Here is a 26,426-nt window from a genome sequence, read left to right on the forward strand (position 1 = left end):
AGATCTCCAAGTTTTCAGAAGAAAAGACACAAAGCTGAAAGAGAATCAAAAGGAAGCGTATGGAGCAAGACACAGAGCAAAAGAGTTGCCGATACTTGAACCAGGCCAGAGGGTATGGATCAGGACGGCAAAGACCACTGGAACAGTCCAAGAACCGGCATCATCTCCAAGATCATACAATGTGGAGACGGAGCTGGGAACGCTGAGAAGAAACCGGGCTCAGCTGACTGTTCTTCCAGAACCTGGCCAGCCGCAGGAAGACCAGCCCGACTCTAATGTGACTGTGACCAGATACGGGAGAGTCTCCCGCCCACCTGAAAGACTGGACTGGTAACACACACACAACATTGTAGCTTAGTAGGCCTGCTGTGAAAAAGGGCAGAATAAACCCCTGTAGCAGAGTCGGAAGGTTTTGGTAGTCTACCCTTTCCTTCAAGTTTAGGAAAAGAAAAACACTAAAGAATGTTATACACATGTTGTTCATGTTTGATGGAAATGCACTATGCTAAATGTTTGGTTTGTTCTGTGGCCAGGTTATTGAGAGTTAAATGAAGTTTTAACAGTAATATGGTTAATGACTAAAAGGGGGGGATGTAGTGGAATGTCAGGCCACTAGGGTGCGCTTGACCATTGAGTAATGACTGATGTACGAGGCTGGATATAGTTAATAAAGTACGTGTGCTGCTGAAGAATACACGCTGTCGTTGCTGTCTGGTCTAACAGAGCTAGTTCACATCATACCATTGTACAACTTGATTTAAAATGTAAACATCAGAGCAAGTTCCAACACTATGTGAATGTAGCAGGACGGATCAAAGCTGACGTCACTGCACCGTCTGTTTACTTCTCCGTCTAATTTTCATGTAATTAGGTGGCACTCTGTCAGTCTGCCCAGGCCCTATAAATTAACAACCAGGTGCCAACTGGGGATGCGTCATTCTCCAGAGTACCTGTTGCGTCAAGCGCAGGTCCACCAGTTTGTGGTAGTGATGACCATGTTTGGTTGGGTCCTCGTTCCCAGTTGATGCACCGCATCCTGTTTCACTCCGAGTCGGATCATACGCTCGTTGTGCGCTACATACAGGTATGTATGGGTCCTTGCTCTGCACGAACGGTTGAGGTGTTTAGCTAACTACTCACCCATACTTTTATACTCTATTTAGCTAGCGGACGCATAGTCGCCGCTGCCTGTGTCATCCTGCGTTCCGTGCCTTCAGATGCTTGGTAGGTTACCTTGCTGTTTATTTTAATATGTATTTTTAGCGGTTGTGTGGCGGTAAGGGTCTTGCATCTTTCCCATAGGTATCAGCCTGGGTGAGTTGACAACGCTGCTGTTTTGCTGCTAGCTCGTTTTGCTGTTAGCGCTTTTGCTTATAGTTACTGTTTGATGTTCGTCTGGCTTCACGTCTCGTCCTCCTTGCAAGCAGCTGCTGTCCGCAAGAGCTGCTGCTGCGTGTGTGTCTGTGTTTGTCGTTTTGGTTCTGTTTGTTTTGAGTTCAATGTTCTGTTGGCTGTGCTAGGTGCCCAATGCTAGGTAGTCCATCCTTCCACACCATAGTGATGGTAGTATCTCCCGTGTGTGATTTTGAGCTAATTTGATGTGTGTGTGTGTGTGTGTGTGTGTGTGTGTGTGTGTGTGTGAATTCACCTTTCACTAGGGGTGTGTGTGAGCAGTGCACGTTTGCTTTGCCCTCCTGGAGGTAATACCCCACCTAAGTCCTGCCTGACTGGTAAGCCTCAGTCCTGTTTCTGTGTTCTGTTCATTTATCTATTGTGTACGTGTTGTCCCTTGTCTGTCCTGCTGTTACCAATTTTTGTGTATTTTATATTTGTGTATTAAATAAAACCTATTTATTATTTATGGAAACACGTCTCCAGCTTCCTCAGTTCACCAACCTGTGTGCCCCTAGTGGGCTAGTCTGATTCCAACTATTTCCCTGGGCGAAACTCCCAGGGTGGCGCAGTCGTGCATGTGCTCTGGTTAGGCCTAGCTCCACTCACCATTTTTTGTCATGCCACATGAAGCTGCCATGCCACAGGTACAACTGCAGGCAGAAGAGATTCAATTGATTTCAGATTAGGGTGATGTCCTTTTGGGGTGGGAGGCTGTCAGGAGGAGAGGCTTATGAGAATGATTCAGATATGTGGAGAGAATACGCCAGGGGTAAGAAAGGGAGGCAGAGAATCTGAGCATGGAGGAATAGATAGCATTTCAAGGGAGTTGTCTTGTGTAATGTGTATGTGTGTGTCTATGTATGGGTATTTTTGTGTGTGCATACAAAGTGTGAGTGTGTGTGTGCGTGTGTCTTTAGAATCCCTGACTGATGTTGGCAGGGTCTCATGATGATTTCACAAGTCGTGGCTGAAATGTAATGTGCATCCATAATGAAACCACTTTTTAGTGGGACAACAAATGACTGGAGCACAAAAAGACTGGACTACCAATGCAAAGATACCAACTGAAACAATGCATGTATGGCATATCTGACCATCAGTTAAGCTAATTCAATGTATGAGATGTCTAACATTCATCATAATTCTACAAATCTGCAAAAGAAATTTCCAGTTAACTATTGTCATCAACAGTGAGATCTGAAAAGGTGGGAGGATTGCAAAGGTGTAAGAAAGTATAATAATTACTTTTAAAACAAATAAATACTAATTACTTTATAAATACTACCCATACTACTTCTAATAATACGCTTTGTTTGTATCCACATTCTCTTATTTCCTAATAAAAATGAATTAGCCTACTTCTATAAACAGCCAATGCGGACGAAAGAGCTTCTGAGGGCAAAAGCTTATCAGAATTGTATTTATTGCCAAGTAGGTTTACACCTACCTGGAATTTGCTTTGGTGTATAGGTGCATCCAGTAAACATAAAAATAAAAACAAGTACTACACATAAGAAAAAAAACAATATATAAGATACAAATATATAAAATGTATATAAAAAAGTAAAGTAAAAAGTAAAATGCAAAACAGGAGTGCAATGTGATTGTGCAATGTAATGTAATGTGTGTTAATTTAACACAGACTTGAGGAGTGGGGGCGGGATAAGAGTCCAAGTCAGGTGGGGGTCCCGGGCCTTGTTGATAAGGCCAACTGCAGCCGGGAAGAAGCTGGTCTTGTAGAGTGAGGTTTTGGTCCTGATGGACCGCAGCCTCCTGCCGGAGGGAAGTACCCGGGTGGAAGGGATTGGCCACAATCTTACCTGCACGCCTCAGGGTCCTAGAGGCGAACAGGTCCTGTAGAGATGGCAGATTGCAGCCAATTACCTTCTCAGCAGAACAGATGATACGCTGCAGTCTGCTTTTGTCATTGGTATTGGCAGCAGCGTACCAGATGGTGATGGAGGAGGTGAGGATGGACTCGATGATGCAGGTGTAGAAGTGCACCATCATTGTCTTTGGCAGGTTGAACTTCTTCAGCTGCCACAGGAAATACATCTTCTGTTGAGTTATTTTGGTGAGGGAGCTGATGTTCAGCTCCCACTTGAGGTCCTGGGAGATGATGGTGCCCAGGAAGCGGAAGGACTCCGCAGTGTCAACTGGGGAGTCTCTCAGGGTGATGGGGGTGGGTGGGGCTGGGTACCTTCTAAAGTCTACAACCATCTCCACTGTTTTCAGAGCATTGAGCTCCAGGTTGTTCTGACCACATGTGAATTTGTCTGACTGGGATGTTATGTGGATGCTTGCATCTCAATCCATTTTGAGTGATATTACTTTAATATGACCATTACCGCAAATGACGGAGGAGCATGCAGACGTCTCACAAGTTCAATAAGTTCAACAAGTTCGTCTCCAGGTCATCATTTCCACAAGCTCACCCCACCCAATACTCAAGCACAATTAGCCAGCTCAGCACTATCTTGTTTCTTTCTAACCCTAACCCTTAGCGGCGACCCAGTTCGGCGACCCGGAGATTATCAAAACCTAGAACTGTCATTGTATGTCTGTGTGTAAAAGTGTGTGTATGTATGTGATAGTGTGTGTGTGTGTGTGTGTGTGTGTGTGTGTGTGTGTGTTGGGCATTTCTGGCTCCTCCCTTACGTGTTTGCGTCACTCAACGTATAACGTCATGTTCCAAGCGGATTAGATTTAGTAGATTCTGTATATATTTTTTATTTAAATTTAAATTCAGCTAGCAGAGGCTAACTGCTGCTATGAAAAGGATGCTGATGTGCCAATGCACAGCCCCCTAATGTTGACATATTCATTAAGGGTGAAAAGACTGATATAGTTACTGAACTTAAATATCTTGTCGTGACATTGGATCCAAATCTCAATTTTAGGAAACACGTCAAGAAAATGATAAAAACGACTTAAGAAAACTTGGCCGATTTTAGACTAATTAGAAACTCTCTCTGTGTGTATGCAGCCAAGATATTTATGCATGCCACCATGATCCTTTTCCACATGTCTTATTGTATTATGTGTTGGGGGCAGGCTAGAGAAACTAAAAAAGTATTAGACCAAATTAATCCTTGTATTAACAAACGTTAAAAGTTCTGGATAAAAAGCCATTTCAGTATCATCACTGTAGGATATTAGAACTTCATCATCTTCTGATCTTTGAGAATTTCGCTCTATTCTCAAATCTTTGTCTAGTGTAAAGAATTTTAAATGGTTTGACCCCTCCTTTTTTGTTCACTTTCACTGGGATAACACAGGATAACTCTGAAATCCACAGGAATAGCTTCCAGAGATTGAACTGTACCCTTTCGTAGCACTGCCTTTGGGCAGTCAGCTTTCTCTGTGAAAGCCTCTGCTCAGTGGAACGCCCTACCGGATGACATAAAGAGTAGTAGTTCTATTAGTACCTTTAAAGTCAAAGTGAAAAATCTGTTACAATGCATGAAATAGTAACATTTATGTTTAATATTGTACGTGGTCCCTTACAAATAAAATAAATAAATAGTAAATAAATTATAAAACTAATAGTAATATTGGCTAAAAGCCTAGAGAAAGGGAAGGAGAGAGCTGGCAAATATAATTAAATAATTGTGGATAAGTACAAATTTGCAAATGTAAAGACCTGTCTGTATCACAGTTTTAATTGTAAAACTGAAACATTATTAGCATACTAAAATAAATGAAAACAAACAATAGAGATTTCAGTACCTGTTTTTGTTGTACAGTATGTGTCAAGGAAATAAGGATATGCTTTGGTTTTCCATGTGTATCATAATCCCAATCTAATAACCCTTAGTATTTATGCCCAAATTTCACACTGATACCCCCTTACCTCCCATCCACCTGCTCGCTAACTCTATCTTGCTCTTGCTGCATAGGGGAACCATGGCGAAAGGACTTTCCTGGCTGTGGCCTACATACAATATATCATCCCTGTGCCCATCAGGGCTCATCATATCATTGTTGAACCTAGTTCCTAATGGCCCTGGCTGCCTCAAAGTCTTTTGGCCCATCAATCTCCTGGCGGGCCCCTGGTAGAAGGCTCTGTGGCGTGTCGGGCACTGTGTGGTGTGGAGGTTCGACATTCCAGATGTGCTGGCTCATGTTTAGGGCTGGGCTTCGAGTTTAAGAAGGGTGAGGAGAGAGCCAAGGAGCAGCACTTCTCAGCTCAGCTCTCCACATCCAAATCACATCCTCCAGCTCCCAGAGAAGAGAGGCCGAGAGAAAGAGCAACGACTGAGAGAGATTCAGAGCCCCAGCACGCAGCAAAGATGAGCCGCAGCCCAGAAAGGATTTCGTCGTACCGTCGGCATTTTGAAGAATGCAGCTCCACATCCCTCCAGGTGAGGGTGTCTAGCCCGTCACCATCCCGCCGGGACCCCCGGCAGCAGCGTGCTGCCAGCTCCTCCTGGTCGGCTGTGGCTGCAGCTGGCAACAGCATGGCGATGGGCCGCAGGACAGTCTCCTCCTCCCGCAAGCCCCTGATGGGGAGGTAAGCTCCGCCCAGGGGGATAGCACGGGGTACCTCAGGATGATAGGGGTCAATAGTGTGTGTGAGGACAGCAGGGCTCTGTTGGAAAATTGGTAGATACATTTTCTTGCCCCATTTAGTTTACCATGATGCTGTTCTACATGCAGGGATAATGTGCTTTGTTAGGTCAGCGCAGAGGGTTCCATTTTTAAAGCAGAATTTCATATCAATATCAGCAAAAAACATATGAGCTATATACAAACACACAGATCAATCTGAGGTGAGAAGTACAAGCCACAATGGCTTGACTAGAGACAGAGCAGTATAAAGTTCAATCAATATTTAGAGACAATATTTTGTTTCACATCATGACATGAATTGTAGAGCTGGCATAGGACATAAATGGTAGACTGTAACCAAGACTAGAAGCATTCTTTTCTCAAACTAAAAATTAAATATCAATTATAGCCTATAACTAAACTTGTTTATGAAAGCCAGTCAATGACTGCCTGAACAACTCAAATCCCCCTGATTCTTAAATCAACGTTCCACCCGCTTTGCAGCTTTCACCATGTGCATTCCCCAGTAGCGCGACGAGATGCCATTAGATTAACAGCAGACTGTCCACAATATTTAAGTCTAATAAGTCACACACTTAAGTCAAACGTTTGTCAGTAATAAAAATAGAATGGGCGATATTAAAGGATAAAATCAAAGGGAAGGATCAGCCACACTTCTCAAATTTCGACACATATTCAGTCATATCATGCTGTGATAACACTCATGTTAATTCACTCTAATAATTCACTCTCATGCATTTGTTGAACAGTAGCGGCCCAAGCATTGGCACCGTTTGTGTCGGAGGAGATGCGGTAGATCTGGAAGCTGCTGCCGCTGAGAATCAGGAATTCCTCAGCACTCGCACCAGCCAGCGCAAGGAGATGGTTGTGCTGAACGACAGGCTGGCTGCATACATCGAGAAGGAAAGTGGCTTTCTTTTACACTACATTAGTTATTAATGTACGCCTATACCCCCCCCTAAAAAGTACAATCGTGGAATATTGAGATTCAGGATACTCTTGGAACCAGACAGAGCCCCCAAAGACCCATACTCACAAATACTTAAATTCAGTTACTAATTCATAGCCTATTTGATTCTCCTGGAATCGACTCATGTTTTCTAGGCCCATCTTTGACAGAATTTGTCTGATTTGTTTCCACTGAAGTGTGCGGCACAGACTGGCTGTGTCTAAATGCGCCTTCTCGCTGTGAAGACGGAGCAGCGCATTACTTGCACTTCTTTGGGCATCGAGCATTATCGAGCATGTAGCGCTTGCACACAAGGGCCATAATTTATGTGTCCTCCTGTCCCCAAAGGTTCGATCACTAGAGCAGCAGAATAAGCTGCTGGAGACAGAAATCGAGGCCCTCCAGAACCGATTCCTGAAGCCCACGGGCCTGCGCATGCTGTATGAGGAGCAGCTCAAAGAGCTCAGGAGGCTTGCCGATCAAATGAGAAAGCAGCGGGTATGTCTGATTCACTCACATAAATACTTTCTTAGTAGGCCTATGCCCGCTTGTACAAATATGCATCGGGTCATCAACCGACCCCATACTGACAGCAGAGTCAGACACATGTCCTAGGCTATGGCTTACTCATTTTGCCGGTGTTTAATTTAAATCTCTTCACAGACACATACCACATTGGTAACTGGTCATAAATCTATTGGTACAAATAGTGTGCTCCAACTACTGATGTTCTCATCATTTTTAAGGACCTGGCTGTTGCTGCCAAAGACGCCACGGCTAGACAGCTGGAGATGATGAAGGCCAAATATGAGGAAGCTGTGGAACTGAGGAGGAAGGCCGAGATGGACATTGAGAACTTCCGACCGGTTAGACTTGCAGTTTTAGGATTAATGATTAAGATGAATGCTGTTGATATGTCGACCACTATGGAATGGCTTACTTTCAACCGTGTGCATACAGGATGTTGACTCAGCCACCTCCTCGCGCATTGCTCTGGAAAAGCAACTTGAGAACCTGGAGGTTGAAATTGAGTTCCTGAAGAGGATTCAAAGAGAGGTACATTTATTTATTAATTATCACCAGTCACCAGGATAAATCAAGCCACAATTTTGCAGTCGATAAATGATGTGAAATGATAAAATTCCCTCAGGAAATCGAGGACCTGATGAAACAAATCTATTCTGCTCATGCCACCGCCGGAAACGCCTTCGCCCTCCCTGACATCGCGGCTGCTCTTAAGCAGATTCAGCACGAATATGACGTCATCGCGGCAAAGAATCTTCAGGTACCACATAAAAAAGGCCCCTTACAGAACATCAATAATTTAGACCTAATTTGATATACATCAACATCTATTTACTTGAAATGTGTTTTTACCCTCTTTAGGAAATGGACTCGTGGTATAATTCAAAATTCAATGATTTAAACAATAAAACCACAAACCATGTGGACAAAGTGCGTGGTGCACGAGAGGAGCTTGCATCCGCTAAAAAAGATGTAGGTTTGCCTTTGCTCTTGCATTTCAGCATGTCTCAAGCTATTTGAAAACATATTCATTACAAATAACAAGAGGTGCACAGAAAATAGCGTTGAATAGCACTTCTATATCCACAGATTCAAGGCAAAGAGAGGGACATGGATGGTCTGAAGACCAAAAACGATGGTCTGGAGGCTCAGATTCTTGCAGCTCAAGAGAGACACAAGAAAGAGCTGGAGGCTCTCCAGGTGAGTCCATATTACATTTTCAAAAGCTGAGATGATTAGATAAGCACGTTTAATTGTTTGCCTATAAAATACTAGTCAGGGGACATAATGTATTATTGCAAAGATTTATCAATGTATATACCGTATGCCATTTAGGCCAGGATCGAAGCTCTTCAGTTGGAGCTGAAAACCACAAAGGGGAAAATTGCACACCTTCTCCTGGAATACCAGGACTTGCTGAATGTTAAGATGAGCCTGGAGATTGAGATCACTGCATACAGGTAAGTGAGGTGTTTCATTCAATCCACACAATTGATATTGCACCATGGAGCCAAACAATGCTGCGGTGTCTTTCTCGTACAGGAAGCTGATTGAGGGCGAGGACATGCGCATCACCAGTATGGTGCAGGGGGTGATGGGCATGAGTGCCATCAGTGCTGGGGCGAGCAGAGTTATGGGTCTCGGGGCCTTGGGAGCCGGAACCGGTGGAGCTGCCAATGGGGGACTTGGAGGCGGTCTGGGAAATGGCACCCACGGCCAGACCATTGCCACCTACTCCGAGGAGCAGGCCGTGGAGATGACTGAGAGGAAAACCGTGCTCATTAGGTAACCAGGAGCATCAAACGGCAATCACACACTCACTGTGAAGTGTGAACTCAATTTAAACACATGGTGTACAGCATAGCTCAAGGGATTCAAATCATGGGGTGTGCCGATAACATACTAAATTCTCTATGTATTGTAATCCATTGAAATATTTACATCAGTTTTTCATATTGTGATTCCTCCTGCCTTCTATCAGGACAGTTAAAACCGAGGACGACACCCTCGAGAGTGACACACAGGAGAGGAGATACTTCATTGAGGGACCTACCCTGTCCACTCACCCTTGACCTTACACTGGTGGCCCTGGCTCTGGGCTCTGACCTTTGACCTTGGCACAACACCATGAAGATGTCTACATTTGCAAAATGCTTCTCTCTCTCTGTGTGTTCAAAGCTGGCTGTGAAGGTTTTGAAAGCCATTGTATGCCTTACTACTGCTTTCTTGCAAGAATTAAATAAAAGCTCTCAGTATCCATTTCTCTGGTCCTCTGGTTCATTGTAGTGGTTGTGATTGGTTTTTATCATGGGTTTTCTCTTTTAGGTAGTCTGACATGCCTTGATGTTTTTGTATATTTCCCCTAACTAAAAACATGATTATATTCTAGCCTCAGCAATAATAACATGACAGTAACAGGAATGTGGAGAGAATACGCCAGGGTTTAGAAAGAGAGGCAGAGAATCTGAGTATTGAGGAATAGATAGCATTTGACAGGAGTTGTCTTGACTTGCTGAAAGGCTTACAGTCATGTGTATGTGAGTGTCTATGTATGGGTATTTTTGTGTGTGCATACAAAGTGTGTGTGCATGCTTCTGTGTGTGTGTGTGTGTGTGTGTGTGTGTGTGTGTGTGTGTGTGTGTGTGTGTGTGTGTGTGTGTGTGTGTGTGCGTGTGCGTCTTTAGAGTAACTGACTGATGTTTGCAGAGCCTATAAAAAATGACAGGCTCTCATGATAATTTCGCAAGTCGTGGCTGAAATGTAATGTGCATCCATAATGACACCACTTTATAGTGGGACAACAAATTACTGGAGCACAAAAAGACTGGACTACCAATGCAAAGATACCAACTGAAACTATGCATGTATGGCATATCTGACCATCAGTTAAGCTAATTCAATGTATGAGATGTCTAACATTTATCATAATTCTACAAATCAGCAATAGAAATTTCCAGTAAACTATTGTCATCGAAGGTGAGATCTGAAAAGGTGGGAGGATTGCAAAGGTGTGAGAAAGTACCACCCTGAAACGTCAAATGTGGTATTTGTTAGTAAAAGACATCCTTATCCTGGGTAAACCTGCTCAACAGTGTAATTATTTCTGAGCAATATGAACAGATTTAATAGTATTGTATTATTATATTTGTTTTCTTTCTTTCCATGCAAGGTTGTTGGAGAAGCACTTCTTTTCATAAAATATACAAATGCCAAATCATTAAAATAGGCATCTAAAACTCTGTGATATTATTGTATAATATGGTGTATGGTGTAATGGTTAATTATATCGGAATAATAATTATCAATTTAAAAAAAAGAATTACTTTAAAAACAAATACTGCCAATAATAATAATACGCTTTATTTGTATCCACATTCTCTTATTTCCTAATACAAATTAATTAGCCTACTTCTATAAACAACCAATGCGGACAAAAGAGCTTCTGAGGGCAAAGGCTTATCATGTGAAATTGTCTGACTGGGATGTTATGTGGATGCTTGCATCTCAATCCATTTTGAGTGATATTACTTTAATATTACCATTACCGCAAATGACGGAGGAGCATGCAGACGTCTCCCAAGTTCATCAATAGATGGCCTTTGTCTCCAAGTCATCATTTCCACAAGCTCATCAGAATCAGAATTCGTTTAATGGCCAAGTATATTTACACATAGAGGAAATTATCTTGGTGGTTGGTGCCAACATCCCACCCGATATTCGAGCTCAATTAGCCCGCCCAGGACTATCTTGTTTCTTTTCTAACCCTAACCCTTAGCGGCGACCCACCGGAGATGATCAAAACCTAGAACTGTCATAGAATGTGTGTGTGCGTGTGATAGTGTGTTTGTGAGTGTGTGTGTGTTGGTCATTTCTGGCTCCTCCCTAACGTGTTTGCGTCACTCAACGTATAACGTCATGTTCCAAGCGGAGTAGATTTTGTAGATTCTGTATATTTTTTTATGCTCAAATAAACGTTATATTCCACTAGCATTTTTATGTTACTATACTTTTCGTCTTCGGATTATATTCTTAACGTTATATACAAGCACATTTTTTCTCATAATCTTCTCCTTCGCTTATTTATCCCTTGGTGAAGGAAGCGAGGTGTAACGTTAGCTATTTTGCTAGCTAGTATCCGTTAGCTAGCAGTAGCCAGCTAACTCGAGCTATATGTTTTTTAAACGTGAAAAATGTCGGTAGAACTAAACAGAAATACAAGTGTGTGCCGGATTTGATCACTTATACGCGAAGGGGAAGCAACGTTTCATGAAGATCATCGAACCCTTGTTTGGAAAGGAAATCTCTAGCATACCACCAGCAGCATCGCTAGCGAAAAACAATACGAATCCTGAATCGTTTTCATCCACCACTGGGAAAGGCAAGGGGCAAGAATCTAATTAAAGGCCTAGCAAGTTAGCTAGGAAAGGGTGGACTAGCTTGGTGACAAGAGCCTCCCGGTAGACCGAAGGTAGGCACAGCAGCCTGGATCGGTGAGCCCCGACGTCACCCCAGGTTTGTTTTGCATTTAAATATCATCGCACTCCTCAATGCAATATAACTTAACATGCTAGTTAACGTTGGTCCTTTAACTAATGTCTATGCATATTTCGCACGCATCATTGCATTTACTGGGTAACAGCTGGCGATATGTCTGGATTGTCACAACAAATGCTAGACCTAGCAACGTTGTTGTTTTTAAGGTATAGCTTAACCACCTATCATAGCAGTTACTAATTATATGGTATACAAGCAGCTACTTGTTAATCGGCAATGGTCATATCGTCATTTATGGGTATTTTCAAGTTACGAAAGTAATCATTAGCAATCCGGCGATAGTGGTATTTGTTTAATGAGCTGGCTAGCTAAGTAGGTTAAGTTTAGCTAGCAAGCAAACATTGTCTACCTTGACTAGCTATTCATCATTTGTATGCAAATCAGAGACCGGTGTTTACTATTGTGTTGTGGTAGCCATTAATCAAACAATAACGACAACAAAGTTACTGTATTTATTTCTATAAAATAAGCCTTCTAATGCCCACAGTCGCTGTCTTGAATGTACGGTGGTATTTTTCTCTTCTGTCTAGTCTTCAACTGACGGCTAACTTTAGCGAGCTAACTGAGCCCGCAAGCTTTCGTGGCACAAACCGGCTAGCGACGCCGACTGCCTGTCTACAACCAAGCTTGTTGACCTGCTTGTTTTGATCAACGATTAATGTTACGAAAAATACCGACAGTAATATTAAGTATGCTTCTTTTATTCTTGGTGTAGGTTGAAATTATTTTATAAAGAGCTTATTGTGTTCCAAAACTCTCCAGACATTTGGCTAGCTAGCTGGCTATAACTGGCTAACTTGGTCAGCTAGCTAGTCACAGTGTGCAACCAGATGAGGATGTAACGTTAGTTAGTTCATTAACATTACACTCCTATCATCAGGTTCATTGTTATGTCTTGCTGATAAATCTGCTGTTTTCTACGATATAGAACACCTTTTATATTGTCATTATAGCGTGCCACATCCGGAGTGCTTTATTGATGCGACGAGATGGGCGTTTAGTTGCTTAATACCCAGGTATTTAGCCAATCTTATCTGTTAACGGTACCCGTTGACAGCAGGACGATCCATTTATTACCGTTCAGTTTTAAAGTTACAACGAATTTTTTATTATAAATAGGGTTTTCTAATCCTATAAACAAGAAGCTCGCTTAGACTTTAAATCTTTTGGATCATTTATTCACAGGTTCTTAACATAATTTCTCATAGTGTCTGTTGCTCAATTTGTCCCATTTGCAGTTTTGAAGTGAATGTTCCAAGTGAGTGTTTGTACGTGTGCAAGATGCTTGGTAGATGATGGCTTGCTGCAGAAGTGCATGTCTCTTGAGAGTGGCAGGGTAAATGTCCAGCTCGACATGATAATCATCTGCTTTCTTATTGACCCTCATATATCAGAATCTGGTGTCTTCCATAATTGTATATGTGGTAGAGATTCCACAGAAATGTCACGTTCAGTGGCTTGAGTTGATCTGGGATGGCTTTGACACAGTCGCTCTTTTTTTGTTCATTGTCTGTTGTGTGGTTTGGAACAAATAATCTTTTTAAAACCACATCATATGAGCTGTCACTTTAGCTGAATCGCAGAGGGCTTATTTTCCTCGGGTGGATACCTATAGCAGCAATTTTGGTCTGCCTTGCACACAATACGTGCTCCATATAGTCAGAGGGATTTGGTGTGCATTCACCAATACGGTTGCTACAAAGTTTCATCAGGTGCTATGGGGAAAGTGAGGCAAACCAGTAGCCTACACCTTTCTGGTGTAATCTTAATAGGTGTAAAGTGCTGGTGTTTGCAGTAAGGCGCTCTGCATTCGTAGCGGGATGAAGCTGATTATCTGAGCACAGCATTATGATAAGCTGACCTGAATAAAAGAGATGTCTCTCAGCACAGTGCCCTCCATACCACTTGCCGCAGCCCTGGTGCTTCTTTAATGATGCAACCATCAGTAAATTTTGTTTTAATCGCAGCATCTTGTCCAAATTGTCTCAGGTAGAACACCTATTGGCCAATTGTGTGTAAATACTGTTTACTTGAAGTGTAGTTCTATTCATCAGCTGACGATGACACAATGATAATTAATCTTATTTGGATATAGGATGCTATAGGATATAGCATAGTAAATGTTACCTTTTTAAACCCACGGCCGTATTTTTCTTAGGGGTCTTTGTACATAAGGCTTGTATTGTGAAAGGGAATTTCAAGTTGACTTCTAGAGACACTCTGCCCCCCCCCCCCCCCCACAGCTCCAAGGACCAAGGACCCTCTAACTCTGTCTGTCTCCCTCCCCTCCAGCTGGTCCCTCGCTCCAGCCTGAACCATGTGAGGGGCATCTCCAGTTGCCCAGAGAGGACCCCTCTCCCCCCCAAAAAACAAGAGCTCCAGAGACAGACGAACCCCAGAGGAGGGTCGCCAACAGACCCCTGCGCCTGACTGAAACAGACTCTCTCCCCTCACCCCCCTCTCCTTCCCCCATCTCCCCCCCCACACCAAATCCTCCCCTCTCAAAGCCCTCCCCACACTAGCAGTATTGCTCTCCACCCTTCAGCAACGTCCTGTTCCCGAAAGAGGGACCAGTCATGATGTTCCGTGACCAGGTGAGTGCCATGAGGGAAAATTTGGAGGGTTTATACACCAGGTGTACTATAATGCAGAGCTTAGCTTCAGGTCATTTCAGAGTGCCACTTCGGAAAGAAAATTGGTCAACCCTTTGTTTAGGCTGTTTTTGAGACGACTATGCACTGCTGTTGTCCCACAGCTGAAAATGTGCAGTGAAAAAAAAGAGTGCAGTGGGCGCAATACAGTGACTACAATGATAGGGATACATATAGAGATGTAAATTATATATGGTAGACATCCACAATGGACATAGGCCTGAATTGTGTGCTCCAGAATTCAGCATATGTTAACACCAACCGCAAAGAGCTCTCTGTCACTTCCTGAGTTGATATAGTGTAGTAGATATTGTAGTAAAAGGTCAGGTTTTGTGGTGCCATTGAGTGCCAATGGTGACTGCTCTGTGGTGCAGGTGGGCATCCTGACGGACTGGTTCAAGGCGTGGAATGAGTGCGAGCAGACAGTGGCACTGTTGTCGCTGTTGAAACGTGTCTCGCGCACCCAGGCCCGCTTCCTACACATCTGCCTGGAGCATTGGCTGGCCGACTGCACCGAAATCCATGTGCTGGAGGCTGAGGCCAACAACGCAGGTACCACAGACACAGACACAGACACAGACACAGACACAGACACAGACACAGACACAGACACAGACACAGACACAGACACAGACACAGACACAGACACAGACACAGACACAGACACAGACACAGACAATTAAGCCATTGTAGTACGTTTTGAAGATAATGTATGAATTACTTTCAGTACAACTGTAGAGTTGTTTTTGTTTAAACTAACTGATCTCTACAATTGTTTGTGAGCATATTTGTCTTTGTTCACCACTCAGGAGAAATCTGAGCTGTGTGTGTGAGTGTCTGTCTATCTCTCTGTGGCTCTTTCTCTCTCGCGCTCTCTCTCAAAGAAATGCGAATATATACATTTATTTTTAGGAATGTGGTTTGCATTCTCAGCATTTAGGAAACACATTCTTAACACGCAGTGCATTTTTCTGCAGAGGAAACAGACTCAACTGGGGGCTTTAATAAACCACGGTGCATTAATATGACATGTATTGTGTCGTCCTGCAGCCATCGTGAGCCAGTGGCAGCAGGAGCCCAAGGAGAAGGCCGTGTCGCTGCTGCTCTCGCACCTGCCGCTGCTGCAGCCACGCAACAGCGAGGCCAAGTGCGAGTACATGAAGCTGCTACAGAAAGTGCTGAGCCACACCATCGAGAGCAGCCTGTTTGTGGAGGAGAGCCGGCAGCTGCTGTCCTACGCTCTCATTCACCCGGCCACCACGCTCGATGACCGCACCTCGCTGGCCATGTGGCTCAACCACCTTGAGGAGCACCTTTCGGCTCGCCCGCCGCCGCCACCGCCGTCACAGCAGGGTGGGCACCACTACCAGCACCTGAGGCAGGGTTCGGACGAGTGGGCGTGCCCGCCCGAGGTGCAGGAGGCGGCCCATGCCTGGCACGAGCAGCAGGCGCCCCCCTCGTCCTCGTGCAGCTCGCCAGCCGGCCAGAATGGGCACCTGCCTTTCCACGGCCCCGGGGGTCTTCCGTCGCCCATCAACTGTGGCAACGCAGGTCAGTGGGGCGCTAGGGAGAGAAACCGTTGTCTTAGCCGTTGGTCCAAACCAATAATTGTTAAAAAAGTCATGCACTTACGTTATCAAGAAATGAAGCCATATTGGTCAATTGCAGCCAAAGTCTGCGTAGCAAGTGTTTATTGGATCCAGAGCAAGCATAGTAAACAGAAAACCAGCCAGGTCTGCCCAAAACGGACCATATTTGGTTAAATCTCTGCCATTTTTCAGTTCCTTCTGGTGGCTTCACTTTTGACAGAGCATACACTGACCATGTTTTTTTACAGTCATTGGTCCAAACCATTTTATGAGAACTAGCTTGTGCCTCAGGTGCACACACTTGCAATGAAGTAGTTCATTAGAGTAGTCATTTTGGGCCAAAGGCTGGCCTTTCACGTGTAACTATCAGGGGTGGAGATCCCATTTCATTGTGGGGGGGACAATACATTGTCAAATTTCAGGGTGTAATTCCGGGGGGGGGGGGACATGAAAAAATTGCTTTCACGAGAGCTAGCATAAACTGCTAAATACCGAATTCTCTTATCACATTTACAAACAGAAATTCGAAGTCATTTTAGAATGATCTAAACAGCATTAAATGTACTAACACGAAATATCTATTCACAGACAAATAATGTCCAAAGTTCAAGAGAACTTGATGCTCAAAATAAGTTATAAAACAGCTCAAGAGGGAATCGAACTTTCAACCTTTTGATTACAATACGACTTCTCTACCTCCTACACCACTGTCACTCCATATTACTATACCAGCATAGTTCATGGACCGCAGAAAAAGACGACATTAATTTAACTTCAGATAATTTAACAAATCTGGAGAGGCACTGAGATGTAGACCTACGTTTATTAACTAGCATGAACCTGCCCTGACAGGACATTGTCCTAGACTTAGCTAGCTATCTTAACTGTGTTAATTACCGGCATGCGTGTGTTATCGGCAAACGTTCACGTTGTCATGCCAATCCATGAATAAGCTTATGTATACTTGTGCATATCGATTGGAACTTCGTAAATGGAGTTTAGAAAAAAACTTCTTCTTTACATGTTCTTACTGCGTTCGAGAATGAGATAAATCTCTTTACATATCATGTATCATAGCGGCAGCGACAGGGGACAGAGGAGGAAACAGTCTGACAATCTGACCGTGTAGGCTACTGGGCTGATTAACTGAAACACGGAGCTGCCGGTAGCCCTGCCCGTTGGAAACAGCATGTGAACCAAACCACTTTGAGGAATAGGGGGAACATGATTTTTCAACACTTAAAAACACATTTTTTTTACGTCTATAATTAGCACCGCTTGTGTCGTCGTATTTTTATTTTAAAAAAAAAATCTAAAAATATATATATTTTTTTAGTTTTCAATGATTGTTGGGGGGGACAACTTTACGTCCCCCCCGTCCCCCCCGGGATCTCCGCCTATGGTAACTATACCATCAGGGCCTGAGACTTTAACATGATTTCATGCATTCTCATGTATCAGTGATCAACTCATTAATGTATGAAACATGTGTAACAAGCTCATATAACAAAAACAAATAACTGACATAAATAATAAAACGCAAAGAACAAGAATTGACACAGATCTACCCATTCAGGCTATGCCAATGCACAGTGGGCACCTCAAAATAACAAGTCCCCTGAAAAAAAACCATTTAAAACTGAAAAGCAGGTGCTCTGCTGCTCACACAGTTTGTTGTGGTTCTTCTGGTTCTGGTTCTGCAGGCATGTCAGTACAGATGCAGCCAAGCCCGCTGAAGCGGTCTATGTCCCTGATCCCGGCCTGCGGCTCTGAGTGGCTGAGCCCCTCGGATGAGCTGCAGCAGCAGGGGAGCCGGCAGGCCCCGGCGGGCCCCGACCACGCACCGCTCTCCCCCCAGAGCAGCGTGGCCTCCTCCGGCAGCGAGCAGACCGAGGAGCAGGGCTCCGCGCGCAACACCTTCCAGGAGGATGGCAGTGGCATGAAAGGTCTGGGGTCGTGCACGTGATTCTGTGTGAAGTTGGAGACTTACTGTTTAATACTGTGAAGTCTATGATCTGTGTTTTGGTCTAAAACTAGCGATTTCACTTGCTACAGTGCTAACAGTACAGCTGGCACCAATAAACGCTAGCAAGGTTGCTCCGTTTATGAATGTAGTCATTATATTTGGCAAAGTCTTGCTATAAAAGCTGCTCAGGTTTCTGACCTTCAGCATCAAACTACATAGGGAATAGCCTTGGCCTTTGGGGATGTTTTTAGATTAAACAAAAGTACCTTGAAAACAGCAAAAATAATATACTATTGCTTTAAATTTTCTCTGATGCAGGATACTTCAGTAGTACGGCTAACAGGGTCCTCATAGGCTTTACTTCACAATGTTTAGGTCCTTGCCCAACCACTTATGTAACAGATATAGCAAGGATATAGATACACACACACACACACACACACACACACACACACACAAAATCCAGTATGCTTCATTCGGGGGCTGTTGCTTCTCCCACAGATGTGCCCATGTGGCTGAAGAGCCTTCGGCTGCACAAGTACGCCTCACTTTTCTCCCAGATAACCTACGATGAGATGATGACCCTCTCCGAGCACCATCTGGAGTCTCAGGTGAACAGGAGCGCTCATACATACATGCATGTGTACACGCATGCACGCACGCACACACAATGTGTGGCTTTAGTAGTGCAGAAAAATAACGAACTGAGGCCTATGGCCATTTTTCAGAATATGTCTTTAAATTCTTAATACTGCTGTGGAACCTGTTAAGTACGCATCTTTGTTGAAAGTTTGTTGAATATACTAAATGCACAGAAATTATACATGGTCTTTTAACACGCTTTTTTATGAGGTGTTTGTGTGTGGATACTTATTAATTAAATGGTTGTTTATGCATTTTTTGGTATGGAAAACCATGCAAGTAATATATTAAGCACCTGTACTAAGATGGTGTGGCATGTTTGTGTGTGTTCCCATAGAACGTGACCAAAGGAGCACGGCACAAAATTGCCCTGAGCATCCAGAAGCTTCGCGAGAGGCAAAGTGTCCTGAAATCTTTAGAAAAGGTGACATTTTAACAGATATATCATACCTCAGTCATAATATGGGTTTTAAGTACTTTTATATGTTGGGACTTGAATGTCTGCATTATGTTAAATGTAATTTCTTATATTATATATATATAATATTGCCGTCTTTTCCAGGACATCCTGGAGGGAGGAAACGTGCGGAACGCACTACAGGAGTTGCAGCAGATCATCATCACGCCCATCAAAGAGTACGCCCCAGCCAGCATCCACCGGGAGGCCGAGCCCGGGGCCACACTCCTAGACAAGGCACTCAAGGGTGCGGAAGAGAAGGAGGGGCCAGCGGAGAGCTTCCAGTCCAACAGCCCCTCCACTTGCGACAGCGAGTCCTCCATCGCGCCCATCGGAGACGGAGACATCGCAGGCCAGTTCACCCGCGTTATGGGCAAAGGTCAGTCCCGCAACAGACACATACATAATAGTATGTACTAGTTACATAGTATTCCTGTTGACTCTCTGACTCAGGATGGGCACTTCACTGTGTTTTGAGTCTTGATAACTTATTCCATTAATTCATCTCTACATCAGGACTAGTTATCCAGCATAATTTCTTAATCTTAATGTATGTCTTGTGTCGTTGTTTAAAAGAAAGAAAAAATTACGACTTAAGATCATTTAACAGTGAAAGGCATGGCGTTTCTGATTTGTTTTGGGATTGCTAAAGAGAAACCTTCCCTTCAGCAAGTGTGTGCTCGAGTTGTAACAGAGGTGTTTGTGTTTGTTGTGTGTCAGTGTGCACGCAGCTGCTGGTGTCTAGACCGGACGAGGAGAACATCAGCTGTTACCTTCAGCTAATTGAGAAGTGCTTGGCACACGAGGTGAGGAACCTGTCTGTGGACTTCATAGCCTGGATTATTTTTATATTCTACCACAGCTTGTTTGAATCTCCTATTGTGACACGCTCTTTAGAACATCAATTAACTTTTGTATTATAGGATATTTGCACACGTATGAAGTTATGCCAGGTTTTTGATTACACTTGCATATCAATTCACCAAGTTCATTGTGAAGTTTAAATGAACTGTTGTGAGTTACACAAATCAGTGGAGCGATTGAAGAACAGAGAGTAGCAACATGTTATAAATGTCTGAAATAGCTTTTAGTACCGTTACCCTACATCTGGTCTCAGGACCATAGTGATTTTACAAAGCTAAGGCTCAACAGAATGCTGGGATATTCTAGCTTGGCAACGAGAGGTATGGAACTAATGAATGGGCTTTGGCCATAGCAACCATATATATAGTAATAGCGGTTTGTCCTGTAAATTAAAGTGGCATTATGCAGTAATTGTACATCAGGATTAGGATAAGCAGTTTTACCTTAAAATAACAGCTTAAAAAATTGGGGCGCTACAATGACTTTTAATATGGAGAATCGCCTCCGTGCCATTGCCATACCAGGGTCCATAGGCATATTACTGCTAAATGTAGATTTGCCTGGAGCCGCCCGGTTTCTACTGTCTACCGAACTAGTAAGTAGCTTATTTGCCGTTCTTGCTTTGTCTTGTGTTGCACTTGCTTGATGTTTGACTGTGTTAGGACAGTTGTTGACTAACTAGTTTGTCATAATGTCAAAGTCAGCACATTTCAAGAGATTTCGTTAGTTTTAGCCGCTAGCATATCGTTAGCGATCAGCAATTGTCCTGTTATGCTACTTTAAGAAAAAACTCAGTTGTAGCGATCAAAAAGTGGAAATTATGTCTGAAAATGAACATCATGCAAGTGTGGTAAACCGTGGAATAAGCGGGATAATGCGCTTCATGGCCACCTCACGTACGTGTTCCACCACAAACGTGTTTTATTTTCTGCTACCCGAACTCAGCATCGTCCATCATCCCTTACTTAATACACTGCTTCACTTGCACTCTTAAAAAACACGTTTTCTATGTAGTTGTGTATATGTCATCTTTGTGTGTTTTTTTATATATACTGTATATGTAAATTTTGTTCTCTAGAAATGACTATAAATGCATTCTATTTTATTCTATTATTATTTAAAGAGAGCTGAAATGCTTTGGATGATGAAACTCCCTAGTGTAGGTGCTAGGGTTTCCTGATGACAGCTGTGATGTGAGTACAGAACTAACCTGCATCTGTGGTGTGCCCCCTGCAGGCTTTCACAGAGACGCAGAAGAAGAGGCTGGCCTCCTGGAAGCAGCAGATGCTGAAGCTGCTGCGCCTTTTCCCCAGGAAAGCCATGTTGGACATGCCCATGTACCGCCAGAAAGGGTGAGAGAGACCTCCTCACACACACTCACACACACAGCCACACACACACATACACACACACACACACACACACACACACACACACACACACACACACACACACACACACCCTCCCCAGTCATATGCATTTCTGGTCAAGTTCTCTGTTTTATCTCATCATCTGTTTTTCTGTTTAAATGTGTGATTTCTATTCTGTTCTATCTTTATTTATCACACTTTTTTCTGTCAGCTCTCCCTCTCTCTCTCCCTCTCTGTAACCATTCTGCCTTTCCTCTGTTCTCTTATCTCTGTTACACTTTTTTTATACATCATATCACCTGTATCTCCCCTCTGTATGCTCTCAGATGTAGAAAAGCATGATAAGCTGGTATGTTGCCCTTGTCCATAATGTCTCTCCCAATCTCTCTGGTGCAGCTGGGCGTACGGCTCTAACTCCCTCCCCACAGCTGGCTCTGTGAGTGGGGCGTTGGGCCGGCGGGGGCAGAGGCAGTTCCAGATGCCCCCGCGGGGGATGCCGCCGGGGCGCATCGGCCTCATGAGTCCAGGGGGCATGGGCAGCGCCTCGCCCCGACACACCCTCACCAACCCTGCACTACCTGGCCAGGGCAGACAGGTGGGCTAACACACACAGACACTCAGGAGAAGAGGACGGGTTCATGTGATGATGCTTACTGAAATACACAAAAGGAAATGGCACACTAATGACAGGACAGAATGGGTTTTTGTATGTTCATTATAAAATATGCAAAAGACAGATAAGCAGTACTCTCAACTGAACAACAATATGAACTGAGGGAGACTGTGAATATCTTGGGACCTTCTTAGGCCTTCCTTAGGCCTGTCCGGTGCACTCCAGTAACTGTTGCTCTCCTTTTCCAGAATCTGTGGTTTGCCAACCCGGGAGGCAGTAACAGCATGCCCAGCCAGAGCCGCAGCTCTGTGCAGAGGACCCACTCGCTGCCTGTGCACACCTCCCCACAGACCATGCTCCTCTTTCAGCAGCAAGGTAACACCACTGGGGACGGAGGGAGAGAGGGATGAGTGGATGGGTGAATCGGTGGTTACAGAACTTTTCTAGATAATGCAAAGTCCTTCACAGCAGTGAGCAACTCATCTCACCTTTGCCACCAATCAAATAGCCAGTATTAGTTATGCATGAAGAATAGTGTGGAGGGTGCATGCTCAAGATTGTCTGCAACAAATATCAGCTCTGAATTCAGGGCATGTCATAGAAGTGTTACAATCTAGCCATGGGAGTTCTTATATTACTGGGGAAAAGGTTGAGGGCATTGTTGTTACGATGAAGTGATTTTCAATACTGCCATCGAGTCGCACCTTTCCCCAGCGTTGTTATATACTGCTTCTTCTCACTTCCTCTCCTGCCTCCTTTTCCAGAATGCCAAGTGCCGGGCACAGACCTGGAGATCAACCCCACGCTGGAGTCCCTTTGCCTCAGTATGACGGAGCACGCCTTAGGGGGTGAGGCTGCCTGAATACCACATGTTCACACGTGCATGCACACACACACACACACACACACACACACACACACACACACACACACACACACACACACACACTCTCTTAAGACTTAGAGGTTGAGTTCACCCAAATCACTTGATTCATAGATACCATTGCACAGGTGCATACAAATATACAGACAGGGAGGGAACTATGCAATCAGTTTATTTGTCATGTATAAAAGAAAAATTAGAGCTTCTATTAGCTTACAGATTTCTTTTTACTGTGCTCTGAATATCCTCATTGATTCATTCTCCCTTTTTCTGTCCACAGATGGAATGGACAGAACGTCAACAATATGAAAACCTAAAAGCAAGTGAAAAGAAACCGACAAAGCAAGAAAAAAAAAAAAAAACAGCAACAGCTACACTTTGTACCTGAATCATGAGTGGTCCAGCACATATGTATATGCTTAAAAAAAAAGTTGCAAGGAAAAAGAAAAGGAAGAAAACGATTCACTACAAGAAATGACAACAAACTAACTGTGTATATGTTCTCTGATATTTTTCTACTTTATTATACTTAACTAAGTTTATTATAAGTGGAATACAAATGACTATTATATAACAGGAGAGAGTGTGAGATAGAGGGGGTTCTGGGTGGAGTAGTTAGTAAATGCATCAGATCAGTTTCTTTTGCTGACCTTCAGATAGAAAAGGTCAATGTGCCCCCCACCCCCTCCCCCTGGAGGAAAAAGAGGGATTGGTGCTGTTTTAAGGGGGATTATGCCCTGCATTCGTTTTTTTTCTCCTCTCTTTTCCTCCTTGTTAAATGGGCAAAACAGGAGGATGTTCACTTTTGCAACACTGCCCCTTATGCACACCCAAATCCCTCAATCCCCCCACACACACACACACACACACACACATAATCTACCATCATGCATGGTTTACACACACACACAAGTACAGAAGAACATTTTGAACATTATTATCGCATACATAATCCCACATACCCACATCCATTCACACATATATATGCCCCACCCCACACACACACATTAGAGTGGGAGCCCCTAGTCGAGTCCCAAGATTACTCACGGCACTCCCCCCATCAACATGGTGAATCCCAGGCATGCCAGTCCATGCCCTCACTCTCACTGCACCCTATGTTAGCTCTTGAACGTACACATGAATAATGACCTTTGACCCCCTCGCTTCCCGACCCCTCAACACAAGTAACTCTAAGGGCCGCCTTTGGCACAAACAGGACCAATCGGGGCCCACTATTTATAACCACGCTCACTTCAAATACCTGTGGCAGTCGGTATTTAGTGCTCAACTCAAGTGATGAGGAATCTTCCACAAGAGCCAAGGGCACTCAGCACAAAAAGCTGGCCCTGAGCTCTTGCCTAAAGCTGGCCAAAGTGGACCTCCCATCATCCTAGGTCTTACGGGGTACTTGAGCACTGTACGCTTCTGGGAGTCACACTGGCCTGCAAGACCCCCCCCCAATAAAAGGGTGAGGACAGAGAGGTGTGGACGTATGGGAGATTTTTGTTTTTGTGTTACAGGGCAGGGTGACTGTTGTGTTTTTTGTACCTCTTTTTTTTTTTCCAGAGCTGGACTCGTCATATTTTGATGTTTTGAAATGAAATATCAAAGCATGTTCACATCCCCCCCCCCTTTTTTTGTCTTGTTCCTTTTAAACCTGGTTTCAATTGAGAAAGATAAAGCAAAGAAAAGCAACACAAATTCTTTTCCCATCTCCTATCCCCTACCAGCCCCCACCTACCCTGGTCCTTCCCCAGGTCCCTCCTCCTCCTCCTCATTCAAGTCCCCTCTCCCAGTCACTAGAGAAGCCAGTTTTAGGAGATTTGATGAATCACGTCATATGAAGGTGGCCCTGAATGCTTATGTTTTCATTTCTCCACATCCACACATCCAGGTGCAGTCTTAAGCAAGCCATTTCACTGGAACATGTAAGAGTGGAGATGCTTGTATAGTACTTATTTGGTCTTAATTATTATTATTATTATTATTATTATTATTTTGTTTTGTTTGTTTTTTTTTTCCTTCTTTTGGATCCCTCCTTCATTCCCCCTTTGTCAGGGAAGAAAAAAAGAAAGACAGGGTTTCCATATTTCCTCAGAGGGCCTTGGCTGGTCTGTTTATCTAGTAAAACTTTGTTATTTACCAACACACCTCATCTGCGCTCATTTGTTCATCCTCCATGGAAGTTCTTTGTGTGTGTGTGTGTCTCATCATGCAGATTGTCATCCAGCAGAAATAAACACCAGGGTTTCACATGTTACATTCACAACCTCAAAGGTTTTGAAGAAGGTTTCAAACTGTTATCATGGTTGAAAGACTGCAGGCCTTCTCTTATTGGTCCAAAACACATACATGCATGTTCATTACACCTCTACTATGTGTCCTCCTCTCACTCAAAATGTCTCATACCCCTTGAGTTAAACACACACATATACACGGACACACTCACTCACACATACCTTATGCCATTTCATTACCCTGTTGAAAACGACCAAACCATTTTATTACACATATTGGACTGACGGGGGATATTCATGGATTGGTGCGTATTTGGCAGATTTAAAGGGTATAGTATGTGTCATTTTAGTTAGTTTGACTTGAAGACCTCACTTATTTGAGTATGGATTTACAGGCCAGGGAGAGTTTAATTCCTACTTTACTTTTATGAGATGTCACTTGAGTCCATTGTCAAAATTTGCAAAAACTGCTGATGAGCTGTAAATGACACAGGTTAAGTAAGAAAAAAAAGAAAGTTCTTGGCCATTCACTTTATTTTCCGTTCAAATAGTCAGCTTCATGTCCAGAGTCTCATTTACAGGTTACTCTTTCCATCTTTCATCACATTGATCAACATAAATAATTTCCCCCTTTTTCATTTTGACTGATGTATGGACAGTATGGGCACTTAAAAGGCCTAATCCCTTCACTCTGCTGAGAAGTTCATTGCTCTCTGAGTTTTAAAGTATTGATTACAATAGTAAGGAACAGTAGGATTCAGGTATACATTGTAAAAATGTGGTTGGGCTAATCCTAATTGGTCCATTTAGATGTAATCCAGAGGGCTATATGCGGTCAAGCCAAGGACAACAAATACAGAAGAGTTTGCAGGGAGCAGCAACTTCTATGGCATGTATTTGTAAATATGTGTGCAAAATGTATGCATTATTCTTAGCAGAAATGACCCAAAGAGGGTTGTCAACTATAGGTTTAAGTTTATCACTAGCCATGTATCACCTCAGCACCAGCATCAGCCTATGTGTGGCATAGCAATTTAGCCTCATTTCCACATAGACCGTGTGTACTGTGAACACCCCCCACCTCCCCAAAAGCAGGTATTCCACTTCTGCTAAATGAAGCAAGCAACATTCAACAACAATAAAAAAAAGGAAAAAAATA

General features: G+C 43.6%; 3 protein-coding genes across 3 annotated transcripts; all 3 read left to right on the forward strand.

Annotated features, from left to right (window-relative positions):
* The first annotated feature begins 3,613 nt into the window (after positions 1–3,613).
* LOC116221832 (desmin-like) lies at positions 3,614–7,229 on the forward strand. The gene is made up of 2 exons (XM_031573487.1): positions 3,614–5,908; positions 6,717–7,229. The coding sequence occupies exons 1-2, from the start codon at positions 5,688–5,690 to the stop codon at positions 6,904–6,906; spliced, it is 411 nt and encodes a 136-aa protein (XP_031429347.1). The 5' UTR covers positions 3,614–5,687; the 3' UTR covers positions 6,907–7,229.
* On the forward strand, positions 7,061–9,700 carry LOC116221740 (glial fibrillary acidic protein-like). The gene is made up of 10 exons (XM_031572859.1): positions 7,061–7,071; positions 7,162–7,414; positions 7,663–7,782; positions 7,877–7,972; positions 8,067–8,201; positions 8,303–8,413; positions 8,531–8,641; positions 8,777–8,901; positions 8,984–9,226; positions 9,423–9,700. The coding sequence occupies exons 1-10, from the start codon at positions 7,061–7,063 to the stop codon at positions 9,511–9,513; spliced, it is 1,296 nt and encodes a 431-aa protein (XP_031428719.1). The 3' UTR covers positions 9,514–9,700.
* A 1,642-nt stretch (positions 9,701–11,342) lies between these two features.
* LOC105911041 (protein Smaug homolog 2) lies at positions 11,343–26,426 on the forward strand. The gene is made up of 14 exons (XM_012839816.3): positions 11,343–11,953; positions 14,288–14,589; positions 15,021–15,198; positions 15,697–16,197; positions 17,939–18,181; positions 18,703–18,812; positions 19,181–19,267; positions 19,406–19,679; positions 20,021–20,106; positions 21,401–21,516; positions 21,931–22,129; positions 22,396–22,522; positions 22,912–22,995; positions 23,311–26,426. The coding sequence occupies exons 2-14, from the start codon at positions 14,572–14,574 to the stop codon at positions 23,337–23,339; spliced, it is 2,052 nt and encodes a 683-aa protein (XP_012695270.1). The 5' UTR covers positions 11,343–11,953; positions 14,288–14,571; the 3' UTR covers positions 23,340–26,426.

Source organism: Clupea harengus, chromosome 9 (genome assembly GCF_900700415.2).
Source record: "Clupea harengus chromosome 9, Ch_v2.0.2, whole genome shotgun sequence".
Lineage (NCBI taxonomy): Eukaryota > Metazoa > Chordata > Actinopteri > Clupeiformes > Clupeidae > Clupea > Clupea harengus.